Genomic DNA, 14,826 nt, shown 5'->3' with positions numbered 1-14,826 from the left:
GGTACGATTACCATGGATTTGGCCAAGAGTAGTATTTTGAATGAAGAGATGAGAATGAAGACATAAGGATCGTCCTCTTCACATTATGATGCCTTGGTTTTTGAGAAAATGGGAAGAAGTGAGTCTCGAGATTTGAGAAATAGAGATAAAAGTCGAGACAAAAGTAGAGGTAAGTATAATAAATTTGCTAATGTTGAGTGCCATTATTGTCATTAGAAGAGACATATTTAGAGGTTTTTTGTTGCCAATTAAAAAGGGAGAAACAAAAGGAGAAAGGTAAAGAGAAGAAAAATGATAATGACAGCGATGACAATCATGTCGCTGCATTTAAAGAAGACTTTCTCATTATTTTTTATGGTGATGTGGTGAATTTTGTATCTCATGAGACCAGTTGGGTAATTAATAGTGGTGCATCCGTTCATGCTACATCTCGTAAGGATTTCTTTACATCATATAGGTCAAGTGACTTCAGATCTGTGAAGATGAGAAACAATGGGCTAGCTCAAGCTATATGCATCAATGATGTGTGCCTAGAAACCAGCAATGGCACCAGGTTAGTATTGAATAAAGTTAAATATATACCTAATATTCACTTGAATTTGATTTCTACAGGTAAGTTGGATGATGAGGGATATTGCAGCACCTTCAGTAATGGTCAATGGAAACTCACCAAAGGTTCTCTTATTGTGGCTAGAGGTGAAAAATGTTCCTAGTTGTACATTATGCAGGCAAAGTTGTCCACAAACAAAATTAATGCAGTAGACAGCGAAGATGCAGCTGAGTTATGGCATAAGAGGCTTAGTCACATTAGTGAGAAGGGTTTGTCATTATTGGCCAAGAAGAAGCTTCTTTCAAGATTGAAAAGTTCGACGTTAAAGAAGTGTGCTCACTGTTTAGCAGGAAAACATAATAGAGTTGCATTTAAAAGCTCCATTCCTTCAAGAAAGTCAGGTATACTGGATTTAGTGCATTATGATGTTTGCGGTCCTATGAAAACAAAATCACTTGGTGGCTCTCTTTATTTTGTTACCTTCATAGATGATTTTTCGAGGAAAATTTGGATTCATACCTTGAAAACTAAAGATCAAGTGTTAGGTGCTTTTAAGCAATTTCAGGCTTCAGTTGAGAGACAGATTGGAAAGAAATTGAAATGCATTAGAATTGATAACGGGGGAGAGTATATTGGACATTTTGATGAATATTGTAGACAACAATGTATTCGACATCAAAAGACACCTCCCAAGACGCTGCAGTTAAATAGCTTAGCTGAGAGAATGAACAGAACACTAGTTGAAATGGTAAGATGCTTACTTTCACAATCAAAGCTACTTGGATCCTTTTGGGGTGAGGCTTTAAGTACAGTTGTGCATGTATTAAATCTTACACCATGCATTCCTTTAGAGTTTGATGTTTCTAATAAAGTTTGGATAGTCAAAGATGTTTCTTATGATTATTTGTGTGTCTTTGGGTGTAAAGCATTTGTGTATATTCCTAAAGGTGAGAGGTCTAAACTTGATGTGAAAACACGACAGTGCATATTTATTGGTTATGGACAGGATATGCTCGGCTATAAATTTTATGATTCAGTTGAAAAGAAAATTGTAAGAAGTAGAGACGTTGTGTTTATGGAAGATCAAATAATAGAGGCTATTGAGAAAGTAGAGATGATTTCAACACCATAGGTTAGTGATGATTTGGTTGATTTGGATCCAGTTCCTCTTGTAAATATTTCTACACAGGTTGATGAAGAGCAGCAGGAAGTCAATGTTCCAAATAACGCACATGTTCCTGAACATGTTGAAACATATAATAATATTCATGAACTAGAGGCTCAATTAGATGTTCCACTGGATGTTCTAGTCCGGAGATCCGTTAGAGACTGACGACCTTCCACCAGGTATTCTGAAGATGAGTATGTATTATTGACTGATGCAGGTGAACCAGAGTGCTATGCAGAAGCAATAGAAGATGAGTACAAAAGAAATTGGTTTGATGCTATGTGAGATGAGATGCAGTTACTTTATGATAATCATACTTTTGAGTTGGTGAAGTTACCTAAAGGTAAAAGAACTTTGAAGAATAAGTGGGTATATAGGTTGAAACAAGATGAACATATTTCACAACCATGGTACAAAGTTAGATTGGTTGTTAAGGGATTAGGTCAGAGAAAGGGTATTGATTTTGATGATATATTTTCTCCGGTAGTGAAATGTCTTCTATTCGTGTGGAAATTGAGCAAATGGATGTTAAAACAGTCTTTCTACATGGTGACTTGAAAGAAGAGATATACATGGAACAACCTGAGGGTTTTAAAGTAAAAGGGAAAGAGGATTATGTGTGTAAATTGAAGAAAAGTCTATATGGTCTAAAACAAGCACTGAGGCAGTGGTACAAAAAGTTTGCGTCAGTTATGACAAAACAAGGATACAAGAAGACTTCCTCGGATAATTGTGTGCTTGTTTAAAAATTTTATGATGATGACTTTATTATTCTCTTGCTTTATGTTGATAATATGCTGATTGTTGGCATGAATGTTTCAAGAATTGAGTTATTGAAGAAACCGTTGAGTAAATATTTTACTATGAAAGACTTGGGCTTGGTGAAGTAGATTCTTGGCATTAGAATTACCCGAGACAGAGATGCTAAGAAGTTGTTTTTGTCGCAAGAGAAATATATCGAGAAGATCCTTCAGAAATTTTATATGGACAATGCTAAAGTGGTTAGTACTCCTCTTGCTGCCCATTTTAAGTTAAATATGAAGCAAAGTTCTACGATTGATAAAGAGAAGAAAGATATGGAAAGTGTTCCATATACCTCAGCTGTATGAAGCTTAATGTATGCGATGGTATGTACACGCCTAGACTTGGCGCATGCAGTTGGCGTTATTAGTCGCTATTTGTCAAATCCAGGCAGAGATCATTGGAATGCATTGAAGTTGATTATGATCTTTAGGGAACTTCAAATTTGAAACTCAATTTCGGGACCGGGTTACTTGAGTTAGTTGGATACATAGATTCTGACTTGGCAGGAGATATTGATACTTCTAAATCTACTTTTGGTTATTTGATTTCTTTTGCGGGTGGAGCTATGTCATGGAAGTCAAGATTGTAGAAGTGTGTTGCACTTTCTACAACCGAAGCTGAATTTATTGCAGCGACTGAAGCTAGTAAAGAGATGCTATGAATGAAGAAGTTCTTAGAAGAACTTAGGTTCAAGCAAAAGAGTGCTATTTTGTGATAATCAAAACACAATTCATCTTGGTAAGAATTCATCTTTTCATTCTAGATCGAACATATTGATGTTAGATATCATTGGATAAGGGATGTTCTAGATGAAAAGTTGTTGGAACTTGAGAAAATTCATACGGATCATAATGGCTTTGATATGATGACGAAGACCTTACCAAAAGAGAAGTTTGAACATTACCAATTGATAGTAGGGATGGTGAATCCCTCCACATTATCATGAGGGGGAGATTTGTTAGCTAGGTTTACTCCTATGTGGAGGAAGCCCAATGAGTTGCAAGCCCAAAAATGGCTTGAGCTCATATGATAAGTTATATGGAGAAATATGGTTTCTTGCTATCTATATAAAGTGGTAGCCGTAAAAGAAAATAGTAACAAGAAAAAAAGAGAAAGAAGAAAATATGGGGTTGGGGCAACATTTGATTTACATAAAGCTGGCATTGGAGGTCGATTCGTGGTCGATTGAGCTGGAATTTTGTCAACATGTTCATGGCGCAATTTTATTGAATTTGAATGGTTTGATTTTCATTTGAAGTTCCCTATATTAGATTTTTCGTGGATTGATCAAAACCTGTGCAGGTTTTTAGTCAGATTTATCTTTGATCTCTTGTGAAATTCATGGGTATTGCCAAGAATTATGTTCTTGAGGTCTTTGCTGCTATGTACCTCTAGTATTTGCTAGAGAAGAACATTGTTCACCAAATTTTGTTGATAGTGAAGATTTTCGGGTGGACTCCGATCTCGTGGTTTTTGATCTCCTCACATCAAGGTGGTTTTCCATGTAAAAAATCGTCTTGTGTTTGCGTGCTTGATATTTATTTTACTCTACTAAATCAATTCCTATTAGGTTTACACAAGAGGGGACATTAGTTTATTCCGCTGTGTTGATTCGATATTGTTCGAATTGTTACTATTCTCCCATCATTTACAACCCAATCCGTTAGTCTATTTGAATCTCAAGGATAATAAGCCAACTTAAGACTTTCAAAAAGGGCCATGAAGCCTAAACATTCTGTGATAAGTGGCTCAATGTCCCAGGAGCAAAGAGAGGAATCTTGTAGGAAACTTATCAAGGAGGAGCTATCTGTTTCTAGCACATATCTCTGTCCAAATCAACTAGCAAATTGACAAAGGGCATGGAGGTAAGCAAGGGTTTTGGAATGGAGGGCAAAGGACACTTCGATTGGTTGTGTAGCTCCTTTGATCAATCTCCTTTTAGAATCTCGATACACAAAAGCAAAAGCTCCGTTGATGTTAATCTTTAGCATCCTTGGTTGTGGTGGTCTCCACCTCGTAGGTAAATCCTCCGATGCATGCTCTCCCATCCTTGTTACTCCTGTTCCACTTCGCATAGTTTTATTACATGGCAAGAGATAAGTCTACTATGCTTCTGGGACTAGGATTTTGGCGTTGGAAGAAAAAAAGAATTCCGTGCAATCCAAATATTCTAGAGAGTTGTTGCGATAAGCTCGAGAGGTAGGTTCTTCCGGGTTAGGTCTACAAAGTTCAGCAACCACTCCTTGATTTTGGTCACTTGTTAGTGAGAGAATTGAAACTTGAATTCTGGACTAGACCAAACATGCTTTGTACTATCACAGAGAAGGAAAAGATGTTCCACCGTTTCAGGTTCCTTTTGGCAAAGGGGCATTGAGGCTCAAGTAAAAGCTTCCTTTTATACAAGTTGACCTTGGTTGGTAGAGCATTTTGGTAGACGCTCCACATGAATAATTTGATTATAGGAAGTGTTTTTAGCTTCTAGATTTTGCTCCACAGAGAATTGAGAGTTTGGTAGGAGGATGAAGCTTGCTAGTTGTCTTCTTTGGTTTCAATCTTTCGAAGTTGATTATAACCACTTTTAATGGAGTAGCACCTAGATTGATTTGCTAACCAAACTAGCTTATCTTCTATTGAAATGATTAGTAGTGGAATTGCTAGAATTTCGTTAACGACTTGCTCATCAAAAAGGTTCCTCAATAATTGCTCTTTCCATTGTTGTTCTGTTGAGTCTATCAGTTCAGCAACAATTTTGGGATCTTGTTGGTTATATGGCCCTCCCAGTACACCCTTTCCAATCATCTATCCTCTCTAATTCTAATTTGTTGCCATTACCCACTTTCCATTTCACCTCATTCGAAATGGCTTCTCTACCCATTAGTAAGCTTTGCCAAACCCCATGACGAGTAAGAACCCTTAGTAGCATGCTAGAAGTCGCAGTTTGGGGAGTAACTTCCTTTTAGTATTTTTGAGCTTGTGGGACTTTCTAGGCTTGTTTTCCCACCATCGCTTTGTTGAAAGTAAGGAGATCTCTAAGGGTGCGTTTGGTTTAGCTTTGGAAATGGTTTTAGGGAAATGCAAATATCTTTGGCCTAAAGGGTTTTGAGGAAATCAAATTGCATTTGGTAAAAAATTCTTTACAAAACTATTTTGGTGTAAAGAGTGTTTAGCAAATCTTTTTTTTTTAGAGAGCTTTTGGATTTCATTTTTCTTTTTTGTTCAAAAATATTAAACTCTTTGTCGACTTTAGAGAAAGTAGGGGTAGTTTTGGAACAATTAGATGTAAAATTGAAAAACTAAAAAATTTATGATAGTAGTTTTCGAAAAAAAAAATAGTTTCAGCATTTGGTCAAATATTGAAAACCCAAAACTGGTTCTTATCAGCATTGAGCATTTAGTTTTTCCAATGTCAACATTTGACTAAAAGCCAAAAATTTCTTCATGTCTAGCTTTAGAATGGTGTGAAATCTCTTTTTCTTCTTCTTGATTCTTAACTGGTGGAGGACTTATTGTACCACAAGAATATTGTCTTGTATATGTCTACTACTGACGAAGGTGCTTTGCTTCTATGCTATCAAATTAGGGAGCCAAGGTTTTAGGTGGTTCGCCAAGACCTTGGATATAATTTTATAGCTAAAATTGCACAATTTGATGGGCCTAAACTGGTCAATCCTTTCGAGTTTGGGTTTTTGGGGATGAGAATCATGTGGTTCTGTTCAGATTTGGGTCGAAAGAACTTGTGTTGAAGAAAGACCTCACCATATTATGCACATTGTGTTGAATGATTTCCCAATGATGTTGATAGAATTGTCCATTTAAACCATCTAGTCTTGGTGCTTTCCTGGCATCCAACTAAAAAGTCACTTCCTTAACCTCTTGCAATGCACTTGGACCCAAAAGTCACAGTGAGTATATTCATGGCATTGCAATGGAATATCTAGGATGAACGGTTAGAGCACCACTAAGTTTCCGAAGAAAGACTAGGGCCCTGAATCCCTCACCCTTTTCATCTCATTCTTGGATTTAAAGGTAAAGGCAAAGGTTTTTTGATCTACCTGGGTAATATTGACTGAATCAACTCTCCAAGCTCTCTTCATTGTACTTTGGAATGCCTAGACATTGATATTAGGGGTTGAGAACAATTGCCCGCATAAAGTCAATCAGCCATCTTGTATTTTTCCCTAGGAACCGCTCCATCAATAATTGCTAAGTCACTTTCAGACCACGAATTGCCTAGCTTGCTGTAGATGGAAGCTAAACAAGCTTCTGTAATGTCCTCCTCCTCCACTGTAACCCAACAGGAGGGAAAACTAGGACCCGATGTTCAGGGATCAAAACATAGCACTGGAGGAAGAAACCAAAAGTATTGGGAAAATAGGGGCGAGAGGTTATACTAAGCACCTCCACTTGAGAAAATGGAGAATGAAGGGGTCAAAGGGGTGATAACTACCTCCAAGGGTTAAGGTTTGAGCTCTTCCATATTAGGTTTAGAGATACGAATTTAGGGCATAAGCTGAAGAAGACCATAATAGCTAGAGACCTAAAACGTGAAGAGTGAAAGAGCTAAATACCTTTTTCCTTCACAAGAGGACAAAGAGAGACAAGCCAAATGAAAGGAGTCTTCGGTGAGAAAATTTTTGACTCTTTCCACCGAAAAGCTCTAAGGAGGCAAGAAAAAGTCCCTAATCGAGACATAATCTACTTGGGTGGGGGTACTGGTGAATGGAATATGAGGAAGAGGACAAAGAAATTTTAGATTTATGGGGGTTTAAGAGAACAGGTATCCTATCACCAAGAGGGATAAGGAAAAGCTCCTCCAAGGGAGAGAGGTTTTGCGTTTAGGTTTTTACCCTTATTGTCGAGCATTTAGTGATTAACAAAGCATGGGCAAGGGCCACTGGAGATAGAGAAGAGTTTGTGAAGTTGCCCTCCACATGAATAGACTCAGATGGTATTCCCTTTGTTGAGTGGGAGGAGGAGAGGCTGCTGCTAGCAAATGGCAATACATATTTTCTTTGATAGTACGATTCCGTGGTAGGAGGCCTACTCTCCAGGAGATTAGAGAGTGGTGCTCCAAGGCATGGAGCTTGACCGGTAAAATCTCTCTTGCTGCTCTAAGAAAAGGTTTGATTTGGATTAATTTTTAATGTTAAGAAGACATGAACAATGTTTTGAAGAAGGGACAATATCGAGTAGGGAAGACCGTGATGTTCTTGCATCAATGGATGAGTTGCTCCTATTGACATGGGTGGTTTGTAACCAATGGAAATGTAAGAGAGGTCAAATGATACGTCATCAAATGATTGTAGAAGGAAGGCGGTAGTTTATAGAAAAAAAAAAGAATGAAGAATGAAAAAGAAAGATAAATTCAAATAAAAAAGAAAAGTAAAGGGGTTGGATGAGGAATCCAATTTTGGATTTGGTATGGATAAAAGATCTTCCTATGTTATACTATTCAATTCTCAACGATGAGTTGATTTGCTAGCTCAGATATTGTTATTCATGATATTGATCCAATTCAATATCATCAAGGTGTAATTCATCCCATTGAATTTACAGGCGAAAAATTTATCATCTCTATGGGATTAAATCCTAAGTTATTGCCAAATAAATAAAAAATGAGATTATGGAAGTAAATATTCTCGCATTTATTGCTACTGCACTCTTCATTCTAGTTCCTACTGCTTTTTTACTTATAATATACATAAAAATAGTCAGTCAAAGTGATTAATTTGAATCAAACTTAACTTCTTTTCTTAGTCCATGATTGAAGAAATAAAAGAAATCAAAAGGATTTTCATCTCACGTCTTAAACGAAATGAGCAGACTCGAATTAGCAGCATAGTATTCTATAAGATCCGATAGTATGGTAGAAAGATTCATGTATTTCTTTCTACCATACAAGCTATTATTCTTATTGTAATTTATTGGAATGTAACAAGTTGTACTGTATAAAAAAAAATAATCTTAATATAGATTAATCTACAATATGTATCCTTTTTTATATATGTATTGATATATGTAATGTACATAGCATCTCAATTCTATTTAATTTGTCTATTACTAATTAATAGTGTATATGGTATTTTGTCTTGTAATGTTAAGATTTTTCTCCACATTTATTCCTTTGCTTTATGTCTTACACTGCATTGCAAGTCGAAAGCGGTCATTTCTTGAAAATGACATAATTTTTTTTATCGATTTCATGATAGCTTCTAAAGTTCAGAGAAGTCTGAGGGCCATAATCAAAAGGAAACATAAAATTTGGTTATTTGACTGATTAATTTGAAAGTATGGGCTATTTTATGGAAGAATTAAATTGAAGACCATTATTGAAAATTGGCCAAAGCTTTTTTTGTTTGTTTGTTATACTTTAACTCTCAATTCACTATCAGTCTTATATATATATATGATTTTTTTTTTTTGGTAAAAGTAAGAATATATATTGAGCTTTGGACAATTATACAGAAAAGATGACGCCAAAACTTACACTCTAACTACAACAACAGAAAGAGTGGAAGGAAGCCGAACTAAACATTACAAGGGCAACAACAGACATGGAGCAAAAAAAGCCCACAACGCGAGCAAAAGAGTCAAACACCAGCTACTACCAAACCTCAACACACACCAAGAAGCGGGGCGAGCAGGAGAGCCAGGACGGCTGGGGGAAAGTCACACAACCCAAGAAGCTTGAGAAGCAAGGCTACTGAATAAACACTGAGGGGTCAAAGCCCCATCCTCTGTGAAGTCTTCTATTCCTTGGAGAAGTAGGCACATTCTTGAAGGAAAGTGCTTTGTCCTTCACAACCTTAATGAGGTGGTTTTTTAGAGCCGATAAGACTAATGTTTTACCACGGAAGACGATGCAATTTCTCATTTTTCAAATAAGATAACAAAGAGCTCCGAAAGAGAATCGCGCCATACTGTGGAACAAGTCCTTACCCGATAAGAACTTCACCGCCCAGGTAAGGTTTTCGCTCTACGATCTTTTCCTCCAAGGTAAGTTACACCTAGAAGCCCAAAAATATGCGAGAGTAGCCGAGGTGTGACATTGAAAGAACAAGTGATCAATTGAATTTGGCTGGGTAGAGCAATAAGCCATAAAAGAAATTGGAACCGCGAGCTAAAGCATTATCCCAAACGAGAGAAGCCCAAGGAATGCGGTCTTTTTTTAGATCTAATGAAGTTCCAAGCTAATGCTACCAAGAATGAACCAAATGGGTCACAACACCACAAGAATCGATCACGGGCATTGGACAAGACCAGGAGGGTGAAACCCCAACTCTCCAGGAGAGATTTGAGCATGGAACTAGTTAGAGTGTAAAGATTTGCAACAACTACATAGTTGGGTAGGCTAGAGTCATCCATAATAGAAGTAGGGACCATCGAGTCTAACGGACCGCAAGGAAGCCAATTGTCATGCCAAAGAGAAACCAAAAGACCGTTACCAATTTCCCATCGAAAGGACTGGCGAAAAAAACTTCTTAGCTGCAAGATCTTCTTCCACGCCCACGAACATATAGTAGGTTGGGAAGAAATCTAAAAATTTCCTTTTTTTAAGAAATTATAATGAATTCGACGACACCAAAGTGATTCTTTATCAGTAAAGAGGATCCAAATGTACTTAAGTATGGAGGCTTGATTGCAATCCTTCAGGCTTCTAATAGCCAAGCCACCCTCATTTTTAGGTAAGCAAATGTCTTCCCAAGAGACTTTGGCCTCACCCCTACCAAGGGCAGTACCTTTCCAAAGGAATTATCTTAAGATGCGCTCAATATTAATTAAACAACAGATGGCAGAGTGAACACACTTGCCCAAAAAGCTTGTATAGAATGGAGAATTGACCTTATAAGTTGAAGTCTTCCCACGAAAGATAAAAACCGATGAGCCCAAGATTGGACTCTTGTAGTAATACGGTCAATCAATTCAATGCAGTCTGTCTTCCCTAACCTAGAAGAAATAATAGGAACCCCTAGATAGCGAATAGGGAGTTTACCTTCTTGAAAACCAAAAGCCAAGAGAATATTATTTCGAAGTGAAGACGGTCCACCAGAGAGAAAAATATCGCTCTTACTTTTGTTCGGTATAAGACCACTCCAGGAGGAGAAGATATCCAAGCTCCTTTTAAGCACAACCACAGAATTCCAATCCGCCCAACAAAACAAGAAAACATCGTTGGCAAAGAAAAGGTGAGACAGTCTCACAGCTTTGCATCTCCAAAAAGGCTTGAATTCTTTGACCGAAGTCCTCAAGTTCAATATGCCCGAAAAAAATTCCATCACAAGAGTGAAAAGGTAAGGAGACATAGGGTCCCCCTAGCGGATGCCATGGCCACTAGAGAAGAAACCATGCAACTCCCCATTGATAGACACGGAGAACTTGGGAGTGCGAATGCAAACCATAATTAAACGGATTAACCACTTTGGAAAACGGAAAGCTAAGAGAGTAAGCTCCAAGAAGTCCCAGTCAACTGTATTGTAAGCCTTACGAAAAGCAACTTTAATAGCACATTTAGGAAGGTATGGGTCTGGGTGAAATCTAGCAAATAACTCTTGTGCGAGTAATATGTTATCCCTAATCCTCCTTCCTTTAACAAAAGCATTTTGGGAAGGATTTATCAGATCGTTCAAAATAGTAGCAATGTGGTTGGCCAATATTTTTGTAATAACCTTATAAATGGTATTACAACATGCAATGGGTCTGAAGTCAATGACTTCATAGACATTAGGGACTTTAGGAATCGGGGCCAAGATTGTAGCATTTACTTCCTTTAGGAGGCGACCCGAAGAGAAAAAATCTTTGACTGCCTCCAGCACCAAAGGGCCTACAATTTTCCAATTGTTCTTAAAAAATTCAGCTGTAAAACCATTAAGACCCGGGGCTTTGCCTCTTGGAAGCGAGAAAAGAGTGTCTTTAATCTCAGAGTCCGAGACCGGCAAAGATAAGGAGCATACCTAGGCATCCGATAGGGGGTCCAAATAACTAGCATCAAGTCTTGCAAAGAAGGTTTCAACAAGGTCACATGAGGGGAGAAGAGATCCGAGAAGAAAGAAACAAAAGCATGCGGCACCCGAGTAGGATCGGTAATGAGAGAACCCGTTGAATCCTTGATCGAGAGGATCCACTTGGTAAGGTGTCTTTTTTTTTTTTATAGAATTGTGGAAGAATTTTGTATTGCGATCCCTTTCCTTGAGCCATCTCACTCTTGATTTCTGTCTATAGAAGGATTCCTCTTGACCGTGCAAGTCAATAAAGGTGCAGCATTGGCATTTGGCATTTTTCTAGCTCTGCAAGATAAACATTGTTAGGATCATATTCAAGGCCAACCTGAGTGTGGAGAAGAGCCTCCCTAGCTTCTGAAGTTCTCATAGAGATATCTAAGAAGGCTTCCTGGTTGAGTGATTTGAGTCAAGCTTTTAAGATCTTCAATTTAGAAACAAGCTTGACATGGGAACACCTTTCACCGGGTTGTTCCACGCTTGTTGGACAATAGCAAGAAAGTTCGGATGATCAGCCCATAAGTCAAAAAATTTAAATGGCTTCCTCTTAGGAACTAGATTGAGAACCCTGACGAACATCGGAGTGTGATAAGAAATCCCAGGGTTCAGAAAAGCGGCTTCCGAGAAGGAAAGTCCATGTTCCACTTGGTGTTGACTAACACCCTATCAATTTTTCTCAATTTTCTAGCAAACCCAGCGGATGTGGACCAGGTATAGCGGAGTCCGACGTATCTGATATCCATCAATCCAGTTTGAGCTAGACAATGCCCAAATTCATCAAAATAAGGATTCCAACTATTAGAGCTTCCAATGCAATCAGAGGGATCTTTAATTGCATTGAAATCTCCCACAACAAGCCAAGTAGAATCTTGAAATACCTCATTAAAGTGGATGAGGTCCTCCCATAGGGGCCTACACCGCACGAAGGTGTGCTCCCCATACACTGCCGAAATACAACAAGTCACAGTAGAAGCATTAAGTTTAAAGCAACCATGAATAGCTTGAGCACTAATAGAAAGCAAATCAAAGCTAGCAATATCCGGGTTCCACCCAACCCATATTCTTCCATGCGGGGCAAACTCATAGTTCACAGTCCAATTCTATCCTCTAAGAAGAGTAGAAGAGATGGATTCAAACAAAGATTTGGGAACCTTCGTCTCAAAAAAGCCCACCATGCACAACTTATTAGAATTAACAAACTTTTTGATCTCAGCACGTCTGATAGGATTGAGCATGCCTCTAATGTTCCAGAAGCCAAAAAACATATTTACACAAAAGATGGGAGATTACTCCTCTTGGAGGTCTTGCGACTAGTGTACGTCACTTTGGGTATAGCCATGGGTGGCAGAGCAAGAGGGTATGGACGGAGCAGCAGCAGTTGATCCTGAATACTTATAGCGCCAAAAGGAGGGGCAAGGTCTTTTGGAGACGAGGGTCCATCTGAAGGCAACTCTTCATCGCTTGAAGCAACCATGCTACTAGAGCTATAGATTTCATCTTCAGAGCTATGGTGAATTAGAGCAGGAGAAAAGAGACCCATCTTCTTAACAGTTAGGGAGCGCCTTGGATTGACTTTTGGAGGAGTCTGCGAGGATCCTTTGGGGGGCTTGGTAGGCAACACTACAGGAGATTCGAAGAAGCAGAGGCCTTTAGCTTCAAAAGTTGCCCCCCCCTTCACTAGGCAAGGCTAAGCCAAACAAATCTGCATCTTTAGGAGGTTGCTTCTTTTTCTTGTTCTTAACTTTCTTCCAATCCGATTTAGCTAGAGTGGAATCAGCATGAATTTGAGAAGAGGGAGTAGCCGAGACCAATTCCCTGCCTTCACTAGACTTAGAGATTCCAATAGCAAGAGTGTTGGTAGGCTCAGAGGCTTTGGCTATAGGCATTTCCAAGGATTCCTGTGCTTGATTATGAGGCAACAGAGAGGAACTTGGAGCAATAACAGGAGCAGGCAAAACAAGGTTTGCCATCAATTGTTGAGCAGAAGAAGCACCTAGGGGAGGGGCTTGTACAGTAACCATAGCATCAGCAGGTCAAGCTATAGTAGAAGAAGTAGAAGGTCGAGCAGTTGAAGCACGAGTAGCATTAGGTCAAGTAGCAGGAGGAGAGCAATTATGCCCGAAGATTCCACACCCATTGCAAGCAACTGGTTTCCACTCATACTCCACCCCAACTTCAATAGTCTTACCATTGAGAACTAATTCAATCGATTCACAAGAGGGCTTATTAGCTGTAATCTCCACGCAGATACGAGCAAAGGACAGACTTTTCGTTTGTTCGGTGCGTTGATCCACATATAAAGGCTTGCCCAAAGCACTTGCAACTTTGCCAATTGATTGGGTAGACCAAAAATAGTAAGGTAGATTCCTCAGTTTCACCCATCTCAAGACAGTCAAGAGGGTGTCTTTTCCGAGTTCTAGACCAGGAGTCCATTGCTCAAGGATGAGAGGGATTCTCACGACAGTGATAGGGTCACCTTCAAGAAGCTTTCGTCGAAAATCTCTGTCCGGGATATGTAGTAGGAAGGTTCCTTGTCCATTGGACATAACTTCAAATAGATTCGGTCCCCATGCTTTTTTAAGCTCTTCCTCAGTGACTTTAAAAGGAAGATGTCAGCCAAGGAAATACCCCAACAAACACTCATGCAGCTTGGGGTTTGTAGCTTGTAAGTCCTGATCTGTCATCTTTATTACCGGCTTGTTGTTAACAAAGGTGGGTGGAGTAAATTCCAGGTCATATCCTTTAGTTACAATTTTTGCTATTGCAACCCAAGTGCAATTACTTGTATTTTTAGCATCTCCTCTGTTTTGGGGTTGTTTAGAACGTGACTTGCCCCTGCTTTGAGCTCTAACACTAGAAGGAGCACGAGGCGGGAGCATATCATCGTTTCCCATCGAGCCAAAAGGGGCCGAAGTTCTGTGTCCTTGTTCACCCATCGATGAACCAACCAGAGACGATTTTCCATGTAAAGGAGGGGAGAGGCTACGACTGCTAGTCTCTTCGTCCTCAACATGGGCCCGATACAACCTAGACTCCATCATAACCAGCAGAGCATGATACAGCAAAGTAGATCGAAGGAAACCCTAACCAAAATCTGCCATCATAGGCTCGAGAGAGGAATGTACCAATCACCGCTATAGGGGTTTTAAAGAGGGGGAAGAGGTGCCTCTACCCACCAAAAAGTAGCTTCAACCGACGGTCAACGGCTCCGGAATCAATCATGCAAGATCCGCAGGAACGATGACTTTGTTGCCTGGTAGAGAGCAAGAGTGAACAGTATACCGAGAAAGGAGAAATGGCCAAAGCTT

General features: G+C 39.1%; 1 protein-coding gene across 1 annotated transcript; it reads right to left on the bottom strand.

The window, feature by feature from the left end:
- Nucleotides 1-13,608: 13,608 nt before the first annotated feature.
- On the bottom strand, nucleotides 13,609-14,556 carry LOC120293803. Its single transcript, XM_039313560.1, has 2 exons — nucleotides 14,301-14,556; nucleotides 13,609-14,114 (listed from the first exon to the last, which is right to left on the bottom strand). Exons 1-2 carry the CDS (start codon nucleotides 14,554-14,556, stop codon nucleotides 13,609-13,611), a joined length of 762 nt encoding a protein of 253 aa, XP_039169494.1.
- Between the last annotated feature and the right edge of the window lie 270 nt (nucleotides 14,557-14,826).

Source organism: Eucalyptus grandis, chromosome 5, assembly GCF_016545825.1.
Source record: "Eucalyptus grandis isolate ANBG69807.140 chromosome 5, ASM1654582v1, whole genome shotgun sequence".
Classification (NCBI taxonomy): Eukaryota; Viridiplantae; Streptophyta; class Magnoliopsida; order Myrtales; family Myrtaceae; genus Eucalyptus; species Eucalyptus grandis.
The sequence above is the reverse complement of the archived record's forward strand: the minus strand, read 5'-3'. Positions and strand labels throughout refer to the sequence as shown.